We start from the raw sequence: 20,989 nt of genomic DNA, 5'->3' as shown, positions 1-20,989 counted from the left end.
TTCCCCCTTCTCCCTTCTCTCTCACCCCCCTTCCCCCTTCTCCCCTTCTCTCTCACCCCCTTCCCCCTTCTCTCTCACCCCCTTCCCCCTTCTCTCTCACCCCTTCCCCCTTCTCTCTCACCCCTTCCCCCTTCTCTCTCACCCCTTCCCCCTTCTCTCTCACCCCTTCCCCCTTCTCTCTCACCCCTTCCCCCTTCCCCCTTCTCTCTCACCCCTTCCCCCTTCTCTCTCACCCCTTCCCCCTTCCCCTTCTCTCTCACCCCTTCCCCCTTCTCTCTCACCCCTTCCCCCTTCTCTCTCACCCCTTCCCCCTTCCCCCTTCTCTCACCCCTTCCCCCTTCTCTCTCACCCCTTCCCCCTTCTCTCTCACCCCTTCCCCCTTCTCTCTCACCCCTTCCCCCTTCTCCCTTCTCTCTCACCCCTTCCCCCTTCTCCCTTCTCTCTCACCCCCTTCCCCCTTCTCTCCTCCCCCCTTCCCCCTTCCCCCTTCTCTCTCACCCCTTCCCCCTTCTCTCTCACCCCTTCCCCCTTCTCTCTCACCCCTTCCCCCTTCTCTCTCACCCCTTCCCCCTTCTCTCTCACCCCTTCCCCCTTCTCTCTCACCCCCTTATCAAAAGACAGTTTTTTGGGATCACTGTGGCACTCATTGGTCAAATAATCAGTGAAAAGCAAGTTGTAGGGTAGGGGTCATGGCCATTGTGCCCTCCAGAGATGCTAAAAGTAGGGCTTTGGATACTTAGAATGGGACTCATCTGGAATGAAGTGGAGATGCACCTGCTCAACCTCTGCTCCTGTAGGACTGACAAAGGCATGTACAGCACTCCACTATATCTGACAGTGCCATAATCAATGAATGGAGGGGATATTGAGCATGGTCACCTCTGCTTCATTCAAGAAAGGGATTTATGTAGCCCCTTCTCAGGATCGACGGGTGTCATGATGTGACTGTAGGATATCGAGGGACAGGGACTCCTATACTGTCCTTCACACTTAGGTACGCTAGGCTATCCCCAACCTCCAGATTATTCCTGATGGTGGAGATGCCATAGTCCCCTTCCTAAGGGGTACTTTTCACATGACGAGATCGCTAGCGAGATCGCAGCTGAGTCACAGATTTTGTGACATAATAGGGGTCTCACCAGCGATCTCGTTATGTGTGACACTAAGCAGCGACCTGGCCCCTGCTGTGAAATCGCTGATCATTACACACTGTTCTGGTTTATTTTCTTCAAAGCCGATGTCCTGCTGGGCAGGACCCATCGCTGTGTTTGACACCCACCAACAACCTTCTATACAGGTCGGTCATCGTTATACAGGTCGCTGATCGTTACTGCGTTGTTGGTAAGATCTGACTGTGTGACATCTCACCAGCGACCTCTCTGCGACTTACCAGCGATCCTTATCAGGTCGCATCTGTTTCGGGATCGCTGGTAAGTCGTTAAATGTGACGGGGAGGGGGGGGGGGGAAGGGGGGCTTTACTGTTCTCCTGACCAGAACTAATCTGTCCCCCCCCCCCCCCCCAGGGAAGAAAGGGTCGGAAGTGAGCTGATAGGGTAACACAGATAGATAGCTAGATAGAGAAAAAACAAAACAGCTCAGACACACTGCAAACTTACAGGAACAAACCATAAGAGACAGGAGAAAAGCAAGAGCAGGAAGGCAGCAAGAAAGTGACATAAAGGGTTAACACCACAACTGCTCACAGCAATAAAATACAACAACCACCAGTAAGTCTGGATTGCAACACCTCACCAGACCAGTATAGATAAACTATAGGTGGCATTAAAGGAAGGGTCCAGCTAGCATATATGGGATGGGAGCAAATGTGACTGGCTCCCCACAGCATGTGATCAAAGGAGATTAACAAGCAGACCAGCAGAGATTAACTCTTGCTAGCCTGCCTATGAATTACCAATCTGTGGTTTGACACCCGAGTCTGGGTTTTCAGTAGTCCAAGAGGCGGAGTCTATCCATTCCCAATTTTGATTGGTATTTTAGTTGGCAAGTTACTGTCATTGTTGTTCACCCTTCCCAAAAGATGATTAACCCAAAAAGATTACCTCTTATTTTTTAGATTAGTAGATTAGTTTCCATTATCTGCATTGGACGCTGTGGTGCACGCAGCTTCCAAAATCCAGAGCCTCGTGTTGGCGTGCAACGAAGCAACATTTATTTCCATTATGATTCTCGCTACGAGTAAAGTCCTTGTAGTAAATTTCTTCTGTCGCGGGGTTTAATTAGATGTTGGTCGTCGTACAAGAAGCCCCAGACCCAGCTGCTGTCTGCTGCCTGCGTGTTGTGCTTCCGCGGGTCAATACGCGCAATCAGATTTACAGCGCTGGCCACGGCCCCGTGTTGTAGCCCATGTTATCCAGCAGCGTCTTTTTCAATTCGTGGTGGCTTTCATAGCACTAACATAGTCTTTTTTTTTTTGTTGTTTTTGGAGAGGAAAGTCGATAAGTGTCATATCTATCACATAACGGACACCAGACTCATCCAAAATTGTTTATTTACATTGGGGTCTGGTCATTTTTGTCCGGAATTTTTGGAAAAAAAATTGCGCTGTGTGTCACGTCCAATGCAATCCAGACAAAGCCGCTGATGGCGGGTGTGAACGGAGCGCGACCGCAGCCATTAGAACATTCTGGAGGTTGCTGGTTAGAACAGGGAGGACTTGTAGACCCCCTCGGATTTTATTACATCTTTATTTTTTTACTCCAGGCAAAAGTCACCGGCAGCACGCTGAACGGCAAGAAGGAAAAGATCCAGGCCGAAGTGGACGACAAGGAAAAATGGGACTTCTTGAGCTTTGCCAAGTCGTGGACTCCTAACGAAGAACTCGAGGATATAAACGACCAGCTCTTCACACACGTAAGAAGGGCACATTCTGTCTTATTTCACCCCCTGTGTTCCAAGAAGTAAAGCAGGGATATCGTTTTGTTTTTTGGCTTCTTGCATTTTTTTTTTTATTAATAAAAAATATGAGCAAATGAGACAGACTGAAGAAAATTGGAAAAAGTTGATGCATAGATGTGATTTTTCCCCCAGTTTTATGGTGTTGAAAATAATGAAACACATGCCCTTATACTTTTATGTTTGTTTTTGTTTTTATTTCCTCTGTTTTTGTAAATGTATATATTCTCTCTCCATGTTTCCTCTAAGTTGATGATCGCTTCCTCGTCTTAGCCACTCTGATAAGACCCTTATTCTGCTTTCCCTTTAAGTCCTGAAGTCTCACAGACACATTGAAACTGCTATTGTATCCCTCTTTTCCTTCCCATTTTACTAGATGGATTTTCGGTGATAATTGGGATCACCGAAACTTTAAAAAGCCTGTAGGCTTCCGGAAGATGATGAAGCTGTCTGCCCCGATGGCGCTTCATGTAGACTTGCTTCTTCATCTCTAAGGGTACCGTCACACTTTAGCGACGCTCCAGTGATCCCACCAGCGATCTGACCTGGTCAGGATCGCTGGTGCGTCGTTTACATGGTCGCTGGTGAGCTGTCAGTCAGGCAGATCTCACCAGCGACTAGTGACCAGCCCCCAGCCAGCAGCGACGCGTGGAAGCAATGCTGCGCTTGGTAACTATGGTAAATATCGGGTAACCAAGCGCTTGATTACCCGATATTTACCTTAGTTACCAGCGCACACCGCTTAGCGCTGGCTCCCTGCACTCCTAGCCAAAGTACACATTGGGTTAATAAGCAAACCGCTTTGCTTATTTACCCGATGTGTACTCCGGCTACGTGTGCAGGGAGCCGGCACTGGCAGCCTGAGAGAGGCGGACGCTAGTAACCAAGGTAAATATTGGGTAACCAAGCAAAGCGCTTCGCTTGGTTACCCGATATTTACCTTGGTTACAGCTTACTGCAGGCTGCCAGAAGCCGGCTCCCTGCTTCCTGCACATTCAGATCGTTGCTCTCTCGCTGTCACACACAGCGATGTGTGCTTCACAGCGGGAGAGCAACGCCCAAAAAATGAACCAGAGCAGTGTGTGACGATCAGCGATTTCACAGCAGGGGCCAGATCGCTGCTCAGTGTCACACACAGCGAGATCGCTAATGAGGTCACTGGTGTGTCACAAAAAACGTGACTTAGCAGCGATCTCGCTATGTGAGAAGTACCCCTTAGGGTCAGCATATGGAGAAAGGTGTGATGTAATAGTTGGGACAGGGGATAAAGGAGACATGGGCTGGATCCTGCCTCTGTTCTGCTTTTCTCCATTGGTAATACTGACACCTGATGACTTCAGGCTTGGCTCTCTGCTCTTGTTTTAGAGCAGAACCTGCAAGTTTTTAAGAGGATTTGGAGATTTTCCGCTCAGTCTCCGATCCAAAACTGTGTGCATGTATCCGAAAAGGGTGTCTTGCCGGCTGACTGTGGTTCTTCCTCACCTGGCTCTCGTTCCTTGCCGGCTGACTGTGGTTCTTCCTCAGCTGGCTCTCGTTCCTTGCCGGCTGACTGTGGTTCTTCCTCAGCTGGCTCTCGTTCCTTGCCGGCTGACTGTGGTTCTTCCTCACCTGGCTCTCTCGTTCCTTGCTGGCTGACTGTGGTTCTTCCTCACCTGGCTCTCGTTCCTTGCTGGCTGACTGTGGTTCTTCCTCACCTGGCTCTCGTTCCTTGCTGGCTGACTGTGGTTCTTCCTCAGCTGGCCCTCGTTCCTTGATGGCTGACTGTGGTTCTTCCTCACCTGGCTCTCGTTCCTTGCCGGCTGACTGTGGTTCTTCCTCAGCTGGCCCTCGTTCCTTGATGGCTGACTGTGGTTCTTCCTCAGCTGGCTCTCGTTCCTTGCTGGCTGACTGTGGTTCTTCCTCAGCTGGCTCTCGTTCCTTGCTGGCTGACTGTGGTTCTTCCTCACCTGGCTCTCGTTCCTTGCTGGCTGACTGTGGTTCTTCCTCAGCTGGCTCTCGTTCCTTGCTGGCTCACTGTGGTTCTTCCTCAGCTGGCTCTCGTTCCTTGTTGGCTGACTGTGGTTCTTCCTCAGCTGGCTCTCGTTCCTTGCTGGCTGACTGTGGTTCTTCCTCACCTGGCTCTCGTTCCTTGCTGGCTGACTGTGGTTCTTCCTCAGCTGGCTCTCGTTCCTTGCTGGCTCACTGTGGTTCTTCCTCAGCTGGCTCTCGTTCCTTGTTGGCTGACTGTGGTTCTTCCTCACCTGGCTCTTCTTCCTTGCTGGCTGACTGTGGTTCTTCCTCAGCTGGCTCTTGTTCCTTGCCGGCTGACTGTGGTTCTTCCTCAGCTGGCTCTCGTTCCTTGCCGGCTGACTGTGGTTCTTCCTCACCTGGCTCTCTCGTTCCTTGCTGGCTGACTGTGGTTCTTCCTCACCTGGCTCTCGTTCCTTGCTGGCTGACTGTGGTTCTTCCTCACCTGGCTCTCGTTCCTTGCTGGCTGACTGTGGTTCTTCCTCAGCTGGCCCTCGTTCCTTGATGGCTGACTGTGGTTCTTCCTCACCTGGCTCTCGTTCCTTGCCGGCTGACTGTGGTTCTTCCTCAGCTGGCCCTCGTTCCTTGATGGCTGACTGTGGTTCTTCCTCAGCTGGCTCTCGTTCCTTGCTGGCTGACTGTGGTTCTTCCTCAGCTGGCTCTCGTTCCTTGCTGGCTGACTGTGGTTCTTCCTCACCTGGCTCTCGTTCCTTGCTGGCTGACTGTGGTTCTTCCTCAGCTGGCTCTCGTTCCTTGCTGGCTCACTGTGGTTCTTCCTCAGCTGGCTCTCGTTCCTTGTTGGCTGACTGTGGTTCTTCCTCACCTGGCTCTTCTTCCTTGCTGGCTGACTGTGGTTCTTCCTCAGCTGGCTCTTGTTCCTTGCTGGCTGACTGTGGTTCTTCCTCACCTGGCTCTCGTTCCTTGCTGGCTGACTGTGGTTCTTCCTCACCTGGCTCTCGTTCCTTGCTGGCTGACTGTGGTTCTTCCTCACCTGGCTCTCGTTCCTTGCCGGCTGACTGTGGTTCTTCCTCACCTGGCTCTTCTTCCTTGCTGGCTGACTGTGGTTCTTCCTCACCTGGCTCTCGTTCCTTGCTGGATGACTGTGGTTCTTCCTCAGCTGGCTCTCGTTCCTTGCTGGCTCACTATGGTTCTTCCTCACATGGCTCTCGTTCCTTGCCGGCTGACTGGTTCAGTTCCCTACCTGGCTCTCGTTCCTTGCTGGCTGACTGTGGTTCTTCCTCACTGGCTCTCGTTCCTTGCCGGCTGACTGTGGTTCTTCCTCACCTGGCTCTCGTTCCTTGCTGGCTCACTATGGTTCTTCCTCACATGGCTCTCGTTCCTTGCTGGCTCACTATGGTTCTTCCTCACATGGCTCTCGTTCCTTGCTGGCTGACTGTGGTTCTTCCTCACCCCTGGCTCTTCTTCCTTGCCGGCTGACTGTGGTTCTTCCTCACCTGGCTCTCGTTCCTTGCTGGCTCACTATGGTTCTTCCTCACATGGCTCTCGTTCCTTGCTGGCTGACTGTGGTTCACTTCCCTACCTGGCTCTAGTTCCTTGCACTACTAATCTTAATCCCTGATTGACCCTGACCTCCGCCTTGTTCCTATTCATTTGATATCAGGATTGTTCTGGTAGCTCTCGTTCCTCTTTTGCTCTGTACGCTGCTGTCTTGTCCTCTGATCAGTCACATCCAGAGCGCTCTGCTGGTGATAACCCTCGACTCTAATCCTGACTGCACGGCTGCCACTAAATATTGACCAATACAGGGGTCGTGGCCTGGTAAGTCCGTACCGGAGTGTGGGGTTTAAATAGTCGCTGTAACTCCAGAAAACTTCATCTTATTTTATAGATAATGTGATCGACAAACTTATCTTGCCGTCTACTGCCTGTTGTCCATGGTAATCTGGTACCAACTGTTTAAATACCAAGACAATTTACTGAAAGTGGCGGCGTGTCTTTGTCTTTACACAGGAAGTGGAGGCGTGTCTTTGTTTTTACACAGGAAGTGGAGGCTTGTCTTTGTCTCTACACAGGAAGTGGGAGCGTGTTTGTCTCTACACAGGAAATGGGGGTGTGTCTTTGTCTCTACATAGGAAGTGGGACGTGTCTTTGTCTCTAAACAGGAAGTGGGACATGTCTTTGTCTCTAAACAGGAAGTGGGGCGTGTCTTTGTCTCTACACATGAACAGGGGGTGTGTCTTTGTCTCTACATAGGAACTGGAGGCATGTCTTTGTCTCTACACAGGTAATGGAGGCATGTCTTTGTCTCTACACAGGAAGTTGGGGTGTATGTGTCTCTACAGAAAATGTTTCTCTACAGGAAGTAGGGGTGTGTCTTTACCTTTCTACAGGAAGTTGAGGTGTGTTTGATTCTACAAAAAATGGGGGTGTGTCTTGGTTTTCCCATAGGATGTTTGGTGGGTCTTTGTTTCCACAAAAGTGGGTCTTTCTCTCTACAGGAAGTGTAGCAGGGCCTTTGTCACTTTAAGAAATGGAGGTGTATCTGTACGTTTCTACAGGAAGTAACAGCGTTTTGGTCTCTTTACAGAAAGTGTAGGTCTTTGCCTTTTTACAGAAAGTGGGTACATGACTTCTGCTCTCTACATCAAGTGGGGGCGTGACGTCTGCTCTCTACAGGAAGTTTGGGCGTGACGTTTGCTCTCTGCAGGAAGTTTGGGCGTGACGTTTGCTCTCTACAGGAAGTGGGGGCGTGACGATTGCTCTCTACAGGAAGTGGGGGCGTGACGTTTGCTCTCTACAGGAAGTTTGGGCGTGACGTTTGCTCTCTGCAGGAAGTTTGGGCGTGACGTTTGCTCTCTACAGGAAGTGGGGGCGTGACGATTGCTCTCTACAGGAAGTGGGGGCGTGACGTTTGCTCTCTACAGGAAGTTTGGGCGTGACGTTTGCTCTCTGCAGGAAGTTTGGGCGTGACGTTTGCTCTCTACAGGAAGTGGGGGCGTGACGCTTGCTCTCTACAGGAAGTTTGGGCGTGACGTTTGCTCTCTACAGGAAGTGGGGGCATGACGTTTGCTCTACAGGAAGTTTGGGCGTGACGTTTGCTCTCTACAGGAAGTGGGGGCGTGACGCTTGCTCTCTACAGGAAGTGGGGGCGTGACGCTTGCTCTCTACAGGAAGTGGGGCAGATATTTGTTTCTTTATATGAAGTGGGGCTGAGTCGGTTTCTCTACTGGAAGTTTGGGGTGGATCTTTATTTTTCCTACAGGAAGTTGGGGTAGGTTTTTGTCTCTAAGTGATGTGCGGATGGGTATTGGTGCCTGTACAATTATTTGGGGCTGGTGTGTTTTTCTACGTCTGCTCTTTTATTTATCATGCTGCATACAGACCTTACCGAGAGGCCGGGTTTACTTTAGGTCCTGCAACCATTGGACAGTGGCAGTAGCAATATACTCTGGAAAGTGAGGAAGGAAGTGTCCAATACCTATAGTGCTGGCCGAATGCTCGTAAAACTAGACTGCTTCATAAAGAGTGTTACCTTTTCGCATGAGAATAAGGGCAGCAGACCATGTTTTCTACAGATTTTGTGAGAAATTACAGTTTTGCTTTTAGCAAGAAGATTTCTTCGACCCGGCGCCGTAGTCTTGCCAAAACCATTGAGGCTTTGAGGATCTATATCAGCGCGCATTACAGAGGAGGCCATACTCGTACATACACATCACACACTGAACTATCATTTTTCCTTTTTTTCTGTTTGGTGAACTCCGGTGTAATGCGGCTCTGCCTTTCTCCGGCAACACTCGCTTTCTGGCCTGTGGTAAACGGACCTTTGTGAGGACTGAATCCCGCGTAATCATTTGTTCTGGGCTTTTTGAAGCCAGACCTCGCTCTGTCATCCGGAGGAAAGTGCCTTTGTTTCTGAAGGTCATTCTTCTTCCCCGGCACACGGCGCTGATTCATTCATTCTCGCCTCTCATGTAAGTGCTGGATGGAGACACTTCTGATCATCCGCTTTGCTATGCAGCGCAGGGTTTTTTTATGTTTCGCATCTGATTAGAATTTATTTAGTGCTGACGGTTTGCTTGATATCCAGTCCATAGCGGAGCCCATCAGTTTTGACACCTGGAAGATGAAGCCCCAGTCAGGACCCTTCACCATTCATCCCCCCCCCCCCCAACCCTTTGCTTTGTATTAACGTTATCCTAATTTTACATCCTTTTAGCTGGATTTCACAATTTGATGCCAGATTTTTATATTATACCTGCAAAACTTCCGGCCGGCGGTGTAGGATATAGCGCCTGTTACTAAAAGTGTCAATCGCTGGACACAGGACGTCGGGAAATCAACCGGTTTAAGCGAAATGTTCGAATTTGGCTTTTCCTGAAAATGAATGTGATGTGTCGCCCTCATGCTGTCACAATAAACTACAGATTTCTGTAGATTGGGATATGCTGAAGACTGGGTAATGCAGGGCTGGAAAATATGACATATCCCTCCCATCTTCCTCACCCCCCACACCTCTTTCCTTCTCCTCCTCCATTACCCCTTTTCCTCAAGCCCTTCACCTTTGCTCCTAACCTATGTTTTCTCCTCCCCTAGTTCTCCTTCCCTATTAACCCCATACCCTCTTTTTTTCCCACTCTTCCCCTTTTTACTTTTTCCTTTTCCTTTCCCCCCCTTCTCTTTCCCTTTTTCGCCCCTCCTCTTTCCCTTTTTCGCCCCTCCTCTTTCCCTTTTCCCCCCCTCCTCTTTCCCATTTTATCCCCTCCTCTTTCCCGTTTTATCCCCTCCTCTTTCCCGTTTTATCCCCTTCTCTTTCCCGTTTTATCCTCTCCTCTTTCCCGTTTTATCCCCTCCTCTTTACCTTTTTATCCCCTCCTTTTCCCCTTTTTTATCCCCTCTTCCCCTTTTTTATCCCCTTCTCTTTCCCTTTTTATCCCCTCCTCTTTCCCTTTTTATCCCCTCCTCTTTCCCTTTTTATCCCCTCCTCTTTCCCTTTTTATCCCCTCCTCTTTCCCTTTTTATCCCCTCCTCTTTCCCTTGTTATCCCCTCCTCTTCCCCTTTTTTATCCCCTTCTCTTTCCCTTTTTTATCCCCTTCTCTTTCCCTTTTTTATCCCCTTCTCTTTCCCTTTTTTATCCCCTTCTCTTTCCCTATTTTATCCCCTCCTCTTCCCATTTTTTATCCCTTCCTCTTCCCATTTCCCCCCTTCCCTTTTTCTCCCCCTTTTCTCCCCCTTTTCTCCCTTCCATCAGCCCTCCTTTCCTATCCGCCGACATCCCTCCCACCCTCCCACCCTTCTTTTCCTTCCTTCTCTCTCTCCGCTTTTCTTTCTCTCCCTTTCCTACTTTCCTCTGTTCCTTCTTTCCTTCCTCTCCTTTTTTCCTTGCTTCTCTCCCTCCTTCTCACCTCCCATTTTTTTCTTCCCTCCTCCCTCTTTTCCTTCCTTTCTTTCTTCCACTTTTTTTTTTCTTTCTTTCTTTTCTTTCTTTCTTTTTCTTTCTGTCATTCATTCATGCATGCATTCTTTCCATCCTTCTCCTTTTCCCCGCATTCTTTCCATCCCTCTTTTCATCCACTTTTCTTTAGTTCTTTCCTTTTCTCCCTTATCCCCCCCCCCCTTCCTTCCTCTTCCCTTTTTATTCTTCTCCTATCCATCTCCTATCTATATCACTTTCTGCCTCTTCTGTTCTGGTTTTCCCTGTTCCTAGGTCTCTGGACTCGTTGCTCAGTGGTGTCCACATACAGCCATGTGACGGCTGCAGGCAATTGCTGGCTGGGCTGCAGTGCTAACCCACTACTCAGTGATTGCCTGCAGTGGTCAGGCATCTGTATCTGGACAATATCGATAGAGCAGTTAGTACATAGACCTATGAGGGACGGGGAAGAGACAGAACAGAAGCCACGGAGCATCGATTCGGGGAATATTGCACCTCCATTTGTATAGTGATGGCTTATCTCTTACATATACCAGTAATATATAATCGGTGACGTCCAACTTCTAGGACCCCCCCCCCCCATACGGAGAGTGAAGGAGCTGCAGGTCTGATTTAATGTTTTAAGTTTTCTGACCTCTAGAATGAGCACAATGAAGGGGGTCGCGGTACGTCTATGGGGTCAGATGCCCCCGATCCTATCGTGATGGCTTTTATAACCGATGCCATCAGCGCACGTGGCGTGGAAGCCGCTTCTTCTCCATTAATGAAGACATAATGACAAAGCCATGCTAATGCAGCGCACTCGCACAGTGTCACGCAGCTCCTGCTCTTGTAGGACGGCGGGGCGGCCTCCAGCGCTGCGTCTATTATGATCAATTATAAAGTATTTACCCCCAGCTTCCCGCGGAGGTCATTATAGCTGCGCCATTATTATCCTAACAGCGACGTCTAATGCTCTCCTTTATAATTTCATACATCATGTAAATCTATAGCGGCGGCCTCATTATTATGCGGGGTCTCCATTATTGAGGGAGGGGAGGTCCTTATATATTCCCCAAGTAATTATATGCTTCGCTTTACGGCTTCTTCACCATAAATGTCCTTAAAGATTTCTTGTGACATTAATGCAGTGTGTGGGCGATCCTATAGCTCCACTATACGCTGCTTCCTCTGCTTAAATAAATGAGGAAACGAGGATCGGACAGGCTGTAACTTCATCTGTTAGCCATATACATAGAGATAAGTGGCGCCTTAAATGTCTATCAATGGTTTCTCCCCTTTTATTATTGCTCAGCCCATCATATCTATGAAAAATCTTCCTTTAAGGGAAAAAAATCCAATTTTTGCTTCTTACGGCCACCACTAGAGGGAGCTCTCTGCATACTGAATGCCTTAATAAACTCCTGAGCTCCCTCTAGTGGTGGCATACTGAATGCCTTAATAAACTCCTGAGCTCCCTCTGGTAGTGGCATACCGAATGCCTTAATACACTCCTGAGCTCCCTCCAGTGTTGGCATACTGAATGCCTTAATAAACTCCTGAGCTCCCTCTAGTAATGGCATACTGAATGCCTTAATAAACTCCTGAGCTCCCTCTGGTGGTGGCATACTGAATGCCTTAATAAACTCCTGAGCTCCCTCTGGTGGTGGCATACTGAATGCCTTAATACACTCCTGAGCTCCCTCTACTAATGGCATACTGAATGCCTTAATAAACTCCTGAGCTCCCTCTGGTGGTGGCATACTGAATGCCTTAATAAACTCCTGAGCTTCCTCCACTGGTGGCATACCAAAGGCCTTAATACACTCCTGAGCTCCCTCCAGTGGTGACATACCGAATGCCTTAATACACTCCTGAGCGCCCTCCAGTGGTGGCATACCGAATGCCTTAATACACTCCTGAGCTCCCTCTAGTGGTGGCATACCGAATGCCTTAATACACTCCTGAGCTCCCTCTAGTGGTGGCATACCGAATGTCTTAATAAACTCCTGAGCTCCCTCTAGTAATGGCATACTGAATGCCTTAATAAACTCCTGAGCTTCCTCCACTGGTGGCATACCAAAGGCGTTAATACACTCCTGAGCTCCCTCCAGTGGTGACATACCGAATGCCTTAATACACTCCTGAGCGCCCTCCAGTGGTGGCATACCGAATGCCTTAATACACTCCTGAGCTCCCTCTAGTGGTGGCATACCGAATGCCTTAATACACTCCTGAGCTCCCTCTAGTGGTGGCATACTGAATGCCTTAATACACTCCTGAGCTCCCTCTAGTGGTGGCATACTGAATGTCTTAATAAACTCCTGAGCTCCCTCTAGTGGTGGCATACTGAATGCCTTAATAAACTCCTGAGCTACATCTAGTGGTGGCATACTGAATGCCTTAATAAACTCCTGAGCTCCCTCTAGTAATGGCATACTGAATGCCTTAATAAACTCCTGAGCTTCCTCCACTGGTGGCATACCAAAGGCCTTAATACACTCCTGAGCTCTCTCTAGTGGTGGCATACTGAATGCCTTAATACACTCCTGAGCTCCCTCTAGTGGTGGCATACTGAATGTCTTAATAAACTCCTGTACTCCCTCTAGTGGTGGCATACTGAATGCCTTAATAAACTCCTGTACTCCCTCTAGTGGTGGCATACAGAATGCCTTAATAAACTCCTGAGCTCCCTCTAGTGGTGGCATACAGAATGCCTTAATAAACTCCTGTACTCTCTCTAGTGGTGGCATACTGAATGTCTTAATACACTCCTGAGCTCCCTCTAGTGGTGGCATACTGAATGCCTTAATAAGCTCCTGTACTTCCTCTAGTGGTGGCATACTGAATGTCTTAATACACTCCTGAGCTCCCTCTAGTGGTGGCATACTGAATGCCTTAATACACTCCTGAGCTCCCTCTAGTGGTGGCATACTGAATGCCTTAATACACTCCTGAGCTCCCTCTAGTGGTGGCATACAGAATGCCTTAATACACTCCTGAGCTCCCTCTAGTGGTGGCATACTGAATGCCTTAATACACTCCTGAGCTCCCTCTAGTGGTGGCATACTGAATGCCTTAATACACTCCTGAGCTCCCTCTAGTGGTGGCATACTGAATGTCTTAATACACTCCTGAGCTCCCTCTAGTGGTGGCATACTGAATGCCTTAATACACTCCTGAGCTCCCTCTAGTGGTGGCATACAGAATGCCTTAATACACTCCTGAGCTCCCTCTAGTGGTGGCATACAGAATGCCTTAATACACTCCTGAGCTCCCTCTAGTGGTGGCATACTGAATGCCTTAATACACTCCTGAGCTCCCTCTAGTGGTGGCATACTGAATGCCTTAATACACTCCTGAGCTCCCTCTAGTGGTGGCATACTGAATGCCTTAATACACTCCTGAGCTCCCTCTAGTGGTGGCATACTGAATGCCTTAATAAACTCCTGTACTCTCTCTAGTGGTGGCATACTGAATGCCTTAATACACTCCTGAGCTCCCTCTAGTGGTGGCATACAGAATGCCTTAATACACTCCTGAGCTCCCTCTAGTGGTGGCATACTGAATGCCTTAATACACTCCTGAGCTCCCTCTAGTGGTGGCATACTGAATGCCTTAATACACTCCTGAGCTCCCTCTAGTGGTGGCATACTGAATGCCTTAATACACTCCTGAGCTCCCTCTAGTGGTGGCATACTGAATGCCTTAATACACTCCTGAGCTCCCTCTAGTGGTGGCATACTGAATGCCTTAATACACTCCTGAGCTCCCTCTAGTGGTGGCATACTGAATGCCTTAATAAACTCCTGTACTCCCTCTAGTGGTGGCATACTGAATGCCTTAATACACTCCTGAGCTCCCTCTAGTGGTGGCATACTGAATGCCTTAATACACTCCTGAGCTCCCTCTAGTGGTGGCATACTGAATGCCTTAATAAACTCCTGTACTCCCTCTAGTGGTGGCATACTGAATGCCTTAATACACTCCTGAGCTCCCTCTAGTGGTGGCATACAGAATGCCTTAATAAACTCCTGTACTCTCTCTAGTGGTGGCATACAGAATGCCTTAATACACTCCTGAGCTCCCTCTAGTGGTGGCATACTGAATGCCTTAATACACTCCTGAGCTCCCTCTAGTGGTGGCATACTGAATGCCTTAATACACTCCTGAGCTCCCTCTAGTGGTGGCATACTGAATGCCTTAATACACTCCTGAGCTCCCTCTAGTGGTGGCATACTGAATGCCTTAATAAACTCCTGTACTCCCTCTAGTGGTGGCATACTGAATGCCTTAATACACTCCTGAGCTCCCTCTAGTGGTGGCATACAGAATGCCTTAATAAACTCCTGTACTCTCTCTAGTGGTGGCATACAGAATGCCTTAATAAACTCCTGAGCTCCCTCTAGTGGTGGCTGAGGGCAGCAATTTTTAATATTTTGTTATGTTCTTCAGGAGATTTGGAGCTCTGTTTTAGAAAAGTAAGAAGATTTTTCAGCCATGAGGAAAAGTAAAGAGGAGACCTGTTTTTTAACTTGATAGTTTTTCTCAAGACTGGTGGGATTTTTGTTTCTATGATTTTTTTTACCTGTTGCCTAGGTTACCGGCCACCTTTGCAGTCTACCAGCATTGGTTAGATTACTAGTCAAGGAGAACATTTTTAAGCTCTTTCCTGCAGAGCTTGTAAGCGCTGGTCTGAAGCCGGCTGGATCATCAGCCTCTGCTTGACGCATGGGAGACTGCAAGATTTGGGCTGTGAGTGCACTCGTGCACGAACTTGCGTACTTGCAGTCTAATTTGCATATTGATAAAAAGACAAACTACCGGGTGGGTGCAGGATTCTTTTAAGGGGTTGACAGTGACTTATATAGCGGCCATCTTTAATATTTAATTAAAGAGATAATTTGGATCCTTTTTTCCCCTCTGGGAGCATTGCCTGACTTATAAGTCTCCTTATGTCAGGAGAAGGAGGAATGATACCCCTGTAGTTTACTATGAACAGAACTGTGCCAGTATGTATGTAGCGGCCTCACTAGTGATACGTTCTCATTAGCTGCAGCTATGCCCCATCTGACGCACCCCGTGATCTTACGCGCCTTGGCAGCAGCTGACTGACACTAGTTGCCGCAGTTCATTTTTTTTCCGTCAATTAAAATTCCTGCGTCCGTCTGATCTTATGTCATGTGTATCCGGACCCGGCGCTGCGGGAGCTCCTGAGTCACGGAGGGGGGACATGACGTTACTAAATCCAGCGCTCCTATGTGACCGATGTGCTGAGATCGCAGCAAGAACTTACGTTAGTCTGCAGAGAGATGATGCTGCAATCGCTCGCGTTCTGTGGACCTCGCTGCTGGCATTTTATCTACCAGCTTTGTGAATGTCGGATCACTCCAGGATCTTAAAGGGGATGTGCTGCATTGTAATCAATGGGAGTGCATTAGGATTAACCATACCTAGAAGGAAGGGGCCACAGCACCAGTCGGGTGAAAAACCGCAGGGTATCTACTCTGCATGGTCCCTACTAGTCAAGTCGACAATGCAAGCTATACTGGGACTGTTCATCCCACTACAGTATACAACAGTGGCGTAAAAAGGCCGTAACGAGCGCTAATCGACTTGCTATATTGTTGATCGTTAATCTTATATCCCCTTTTGAAAGACAGGGCCAGGGACGGTGCAGCAGAAAATCCGTCCCCCAGCATGTCATTGGTCCATTGTGGATGATTGGAACGTTGGGGGCGCTGCCGTATCCTTAACCTGCCTTTAGTGTACTCAAATGTGCTTAAAGATGAAGGCAAACTTTTAGGTTATGGTCCGATGGCTCGGTGGTAGTGCAGCTGAAACTCTACAGCCAGATGGCTCGGTGGTAGTGTGGCTGAAACTCTACAGCCAGATGGCTCGGTGGTAGTGTGGCTGAAGCTCTACAGCCAGATGGCTCGGTGGTAGTGTGGCTGAAGCTCTACAGCCAGATGGCTCGTTGGTAGTGTGGCTGAAGCTCTACAGCCAGATGGCTCGGTGGTAGTGTGGCTGAAGCTCTACAGCCAGATGGCTCAGTGGTAGTGCGGCTGAAGCTCTACAGCCAGATGGTTCAGTGGTAGTGCGGCTGAAGCTCTACAGCCAGATGGCTCAGTGGTAGTGCAGCTGAAGCTCTACAGCCAGATGGCTCAGTGGTAGTGCGGCTGAAGCTCTACAGCCAGATGGCTCGGTGGTAGTGTGGCTGAAGCTCTACTGCCAGATGGCTCGGTGGTAGTGCGGCTGAAGCTCTACAGCCAGATGGCTCAGTGGTAGTGCGGCTGAAGCTCTACAGCCAGATGGCTCAGTGGTAGTGCGGCTGAAGCTCTACAGCCAGATGGCTCAGTGGTAGTGCGGCTGAAGCTCTACAGCCAGATGGCTCAGTGGTAGTGCGGCTGAAGCTCTACAGCCAGATGGCTCGGTGGTAGTGCGGCTGAAGCTCTACAGCCAGATGGCTCAGTGGTAGTGTGGCCCAATCTCTATGACTAGTCGGGTTGTTGGTAGTGTGGCTGAAGTTCTAAGGCCAGACGGCGCGGGGGCAGCGCGGCTGTAGCTCTATGGCTAGATGACGCGGTGGCTGCGCAGCTGAAGCTCATGACACTCTTTGTGAGTAAATAGCTTTATGATTGTGAAACAGAAGTGGTCGGATTTCCAGCCAAGCCGTCTGGTTCGACTTTTTCTCTCTGTTATCAGACACATAACGGGTGAGGCCTATTAAGGCCCAGTCACACTAAACAACTTACCAGCGATCCCAACAACGATCCAACCTGATAGGGATCGCTGTAAGTTGCTAGGAGGTTGCTGGTGAGATGTCACACTAGCGACACTCCAGCGATCCCACCAGCAACCTGACCGGGATCGCTGGAGCGTCGCTACACGAGTTGCTGGTGAGCCCACCAGCAACCCGTGACCAGCCCCCAGCCAGCAGCGCCGCGTGGAAGATGCTGCGCTTGGTAACTAAGGTTAATTTCGGGTAACAAACCCGATATTTGACTTGGTTACCAGCGCACAACGCTTAGCGCTGGCTTCCCTGCACACCTAGCCACAGTACACATCGGGTTAATTACCCGGTGTGTACTCTGCTACATGTGCAGGCAGCAGGAGCCGGCTTCAGCGGAGGCTGGTAACCACTGTAAACATCGGGTAACCAAGAAGCCCTTACCTTGGTTACCCGATATTTACCTTCGTTACCAGAGTCCCCGCGCTCACGCTGCCAGTGCCGGCTCCTGCTCCCTGCACACATAGCCAGAGTACACATCGGGTAATTAACCCGATGTGTACTGTGGCTATGTGTGCAGGGAGCCGGCACTGACAGTGAGAGCGGCGGACGCTGGTAACGAAGGTAAATATCGGGTAACCAAGGTAAGGGCTTCTTGGTTACCCGATGTTTACCGTGGTTACCAGCCTCCGCAGAAGCCGGCTCCTGTTGCCTGCACATTTAGTTGTTGCTGTCTCGCTGTCACACACAGCGATCTGTGCTTCACAGCGGGACAGCAACAACTAAAAAATGGCCCAGGACATTCAGCAACAACCAGCGACCTCACAGCAGGGGCCAGGTTGTTGCTGGATGTCACACACAGCAACATCGCTAGCAACGTCACAAAAGTTGTTCCTTAGCAGCGATGTTGCTAGCGATGTTGCTTAGTGTGACGTGGCCTTTAGGCTCTCTAATTGTAATACCCAGATAACTCCTTGCCCCGTTATCACTGCACTATGTCTCGTTTGCTGATATCGGCACTTGTGCTGTAGCAGCGCTGCACTTTCCTGAGAAATATTAGGTTTTTACATCCCATCAGATGGCGCATGGCGAGGCTACTTCATCCCTCCCTGCGTCTTCTGCAGCCGGAGACACGGGCGCAAAATGCTGTAAACCATGGAAATCCGAACTACAGGAATCAGATGCAAGTGAACCTTTTATAACCCCCCCCCCCGATCAGTTTATCCCATTCCGTAACTTTTTTCTTTTTTAGATCTTATCAGACAGGGTTTTGCGATCGCAGGACGAGCTTCTGCTTATTAGGAGGGATAAGGCGCGCGGTGGCCGCACTTGCAGCTGTTTACCGTCCCTACCTCTCCGCTCCGTCCTTGCATGGCTGGCCGACCCCCCAGTGTTAGCAGGGCATTGTGTGATGGCTGGCTCTCATTAGTGGCTCAGCTGACGTGCCCCGGGCTACGCCGGGTGTGAAAGGCTCTCTACAAGACCCAATTATATCAGCTGGCTATTTCTGTACTGGAGAGCAGCAATATTTAAAGAGCAAGTCCCCAGCCAAGAGAGCCGCCTCGGCACCGCGCAGCGCTGACAGCGTTTCTCCAGCGGGGGCGCATCACACATCTGGAAACCTCCGGCGGCGGCTGCGTCCCCTCGGCCCTGCCGTCCTCTACAGGCGCTGCCTGGCACTGTTGAGTGTGATTTGCTGTCCATGGTCCTGTAGCCAAGACCCACAGCAGAAAGCCGCTTCACTCACAGTAAAGGAGGAGAAAAAAAAAGAGCTAAGCCAGCAAACGCCCCCGGCGCACCCCCGCCGTGCGCCTTAATAGCCGGCTCACTGGTAATTAAGAAAAAGCAAGCGACATATTATATCCCGGGTGATGTTAACGGGCTAAAAGAACAAACGCAGCAGCTGCCGGTGCCAAGTGTTATGGCAGATCATCCGCCGCTGCAGATACACGCCATGAAAACGCCCGCATGTGCCGGGTGTAAATCTACCGCTGCGGGAATATAAAGATGGAAAACTGCTTATCTAGCGGCAAATAAACAAGGCGGCGGGAAAAGGACAGAGTTCAGCTCCGAACAGCGGAACGGCTCGTGATGGGGACTGCATTAACCCTTTCGTGACACTGATAGCATTTTTTTATTATTTTTAGAACTTTTTTTTCTATCTTTGCATTTTGGCTGAAACTTTTTCTTTAATTTTTGACTGTACATAACCCATTGTAAAACATTTAGACCATTCTTTAGTCCATTTTTCAAGAAAAATGAATACAGTGCCTTGCAAAAATATTCGTCCCCTTTGAATTTTTCAACCTTTTTTCCACATTTCAGGCTTCAAACATAAAGATAAAAATGTTAATCTTCTGGTGAAGAATCAACAACAAGTGGACACAATTGTGAAGATGAACGACATTTATTGCTTATTTTAAACTTTTATAAAAAATAAATAACTGAAAATTGGGACGTGCAATATTATTCATCCCCTTTTAAGTTAATATTTTGTAGCGCCCCCTTTTGCTACGATTACAGCTGCGGTCTCTTGGGGTATGTGTCTATCAGTTTTGCACATCAAGAGACTGAAATTCTCGCCCATTCTTCCTTTGTAAACAGCTGGAGCTGAGTGAGGTTGGATGGAGGCGTTTGTGAACAGCAGTTTTCAGCTCTTTCCACAGATTCTCGATTGGGTTTAGGTCTGGGCTGTGACTTGGCCATTCTAACACCTGGATACGTTTTTCCATTGTAGATTTTGCTTTATGTTTGAGATCATTGTCTTGTTGGAAGACAAATCTCCGTCCCAATCTCGGGTCTTTTGCAAACGTCAAAAGGTTTTCTTCAAGAATGGTCCTGTATTTGGCTCCATCCATTTGCCCATCAATTTTAACCATCTTCCCTGTCCCCGCTGCAGAAAAGCAGGCCCAAACTATGATGCTGCCACCACCATGTTTGACAGTGGGGATGGTGTGTTCAGGGTGATGAGCTGTGTTGCTTTTATGCCAAACATATCGTTTGGCATTGTGGCCAAATAATTTGATTTTGGTTTCATCTGAGCAGAACACCTTCCTCCACATGTTTGGTGTCTCCAGGTGGCTTGTGGCAAACTTTAAACAACACTTTTTATGGATATCTTTGAGAAATGGCTTTCTTCTTGCCACTGTTCCATAATGTCCAGATTTGTGCAGTGTATGACTGATTGTTGTCCTATGGACAGACTCTCCCACCTCAGCTGTAGATCTCTGCAGATCATCCAGAGTGATCATGGGCCTCTTGGCTGCATCTCTGATCAGTCTTCTCCTTGTGTGAGATGACAGTTTGGATGGACGGCCGGGTCTTGGTAGATTTGCAGTGGTATGATACTCCTTCCATTTCAATATGATTGCTTGCACAGTGCTCCTTGGGATGTTTAAAGTTGTGGAAATATTTTTGTAACCAAATTAGTGTTTAAACTTCTCCACAACAGTATCACGGACCTGCCTGTTGTGTTCCTTGGTCTTCATGATGGTCTCTGCGCTTTACACAGAACCCTGAGCCTATCACAGAGCAGGGGCATTTATACGGAGACTTGATTACACACAGGGGCTTATATTTATCATCCTCAGTCATTTAGGACAACATTGCATCATTCAGAGATCCTCAATCAACTTCTGGAGTGAGTTTGCTGCACTGAAAGTAAAGGGGATGAATAATATTGCACGCCACAATTTTCAGTTTATTTTTTTACAAAAGTTTAAAATAAGCAATAAATATTGTTCAAGTTCACAATTGTGTGCACTTGTTGTTGATTCTTCAGCAGAACATTAACATTTATAACTTTATGTTGGAAGCCTGAAATGTGGGAAAAGGTTGAAAAATTCAAAGGGGTTGAATACTTTCGCAAGGCACTGTAAGAATCTCGCAAGAGCATTGGATTTGGGCTATGTTCACACTTGGGTTTTTTTATGCGTTTTTATTTATGTATCTTTAAAGTTGCGTTTA

General features: G+C 48.7%; 1 protein-coding gene across 1 annotated transcript in view; it reads left to right on the top strand.

Moving 5' to 3' along the window:
• The window catches only part of ZRANB3 (zinc finger RANBP2-type containing 3), a 255,035-nt gene that overhangs the window by 163,324 nt on the left and 70,722 nt on the right, over nucleotides 1-20,989 (top strand). The window contains exon 10 of the mRNA XM_075319678.1: nucleotides 2,723-2,872. Within this exon, the coding sequence (XP_075175793.1) occupies nucleotides 2,723-2,872 (150 nt within the window). The remainder of the gene's footprint in view (nucleotides 1-2,722; nucleotides 2,873-20,989) is intronic.

The sequence above is a fragment of the Anomaloglossus baeobatrachus genome, chromosome 7 (assembly GCF_048569485.1).
Source record: "Anomaloglossus baeobatrachus isolate aAnoBae1 chromosome 7, aAnoBae1.hap1, whole genome shotgun sequence".
NCBI lineage: Eukaryota > Metazoa > Chordata > Amphibia > Anura > Aromobatidae > Anomaloglossus > Anomaloglossus baeobatrachus.
This window is presented reverse-complemented; position numbering and strand designations above follow the sequence as displayed.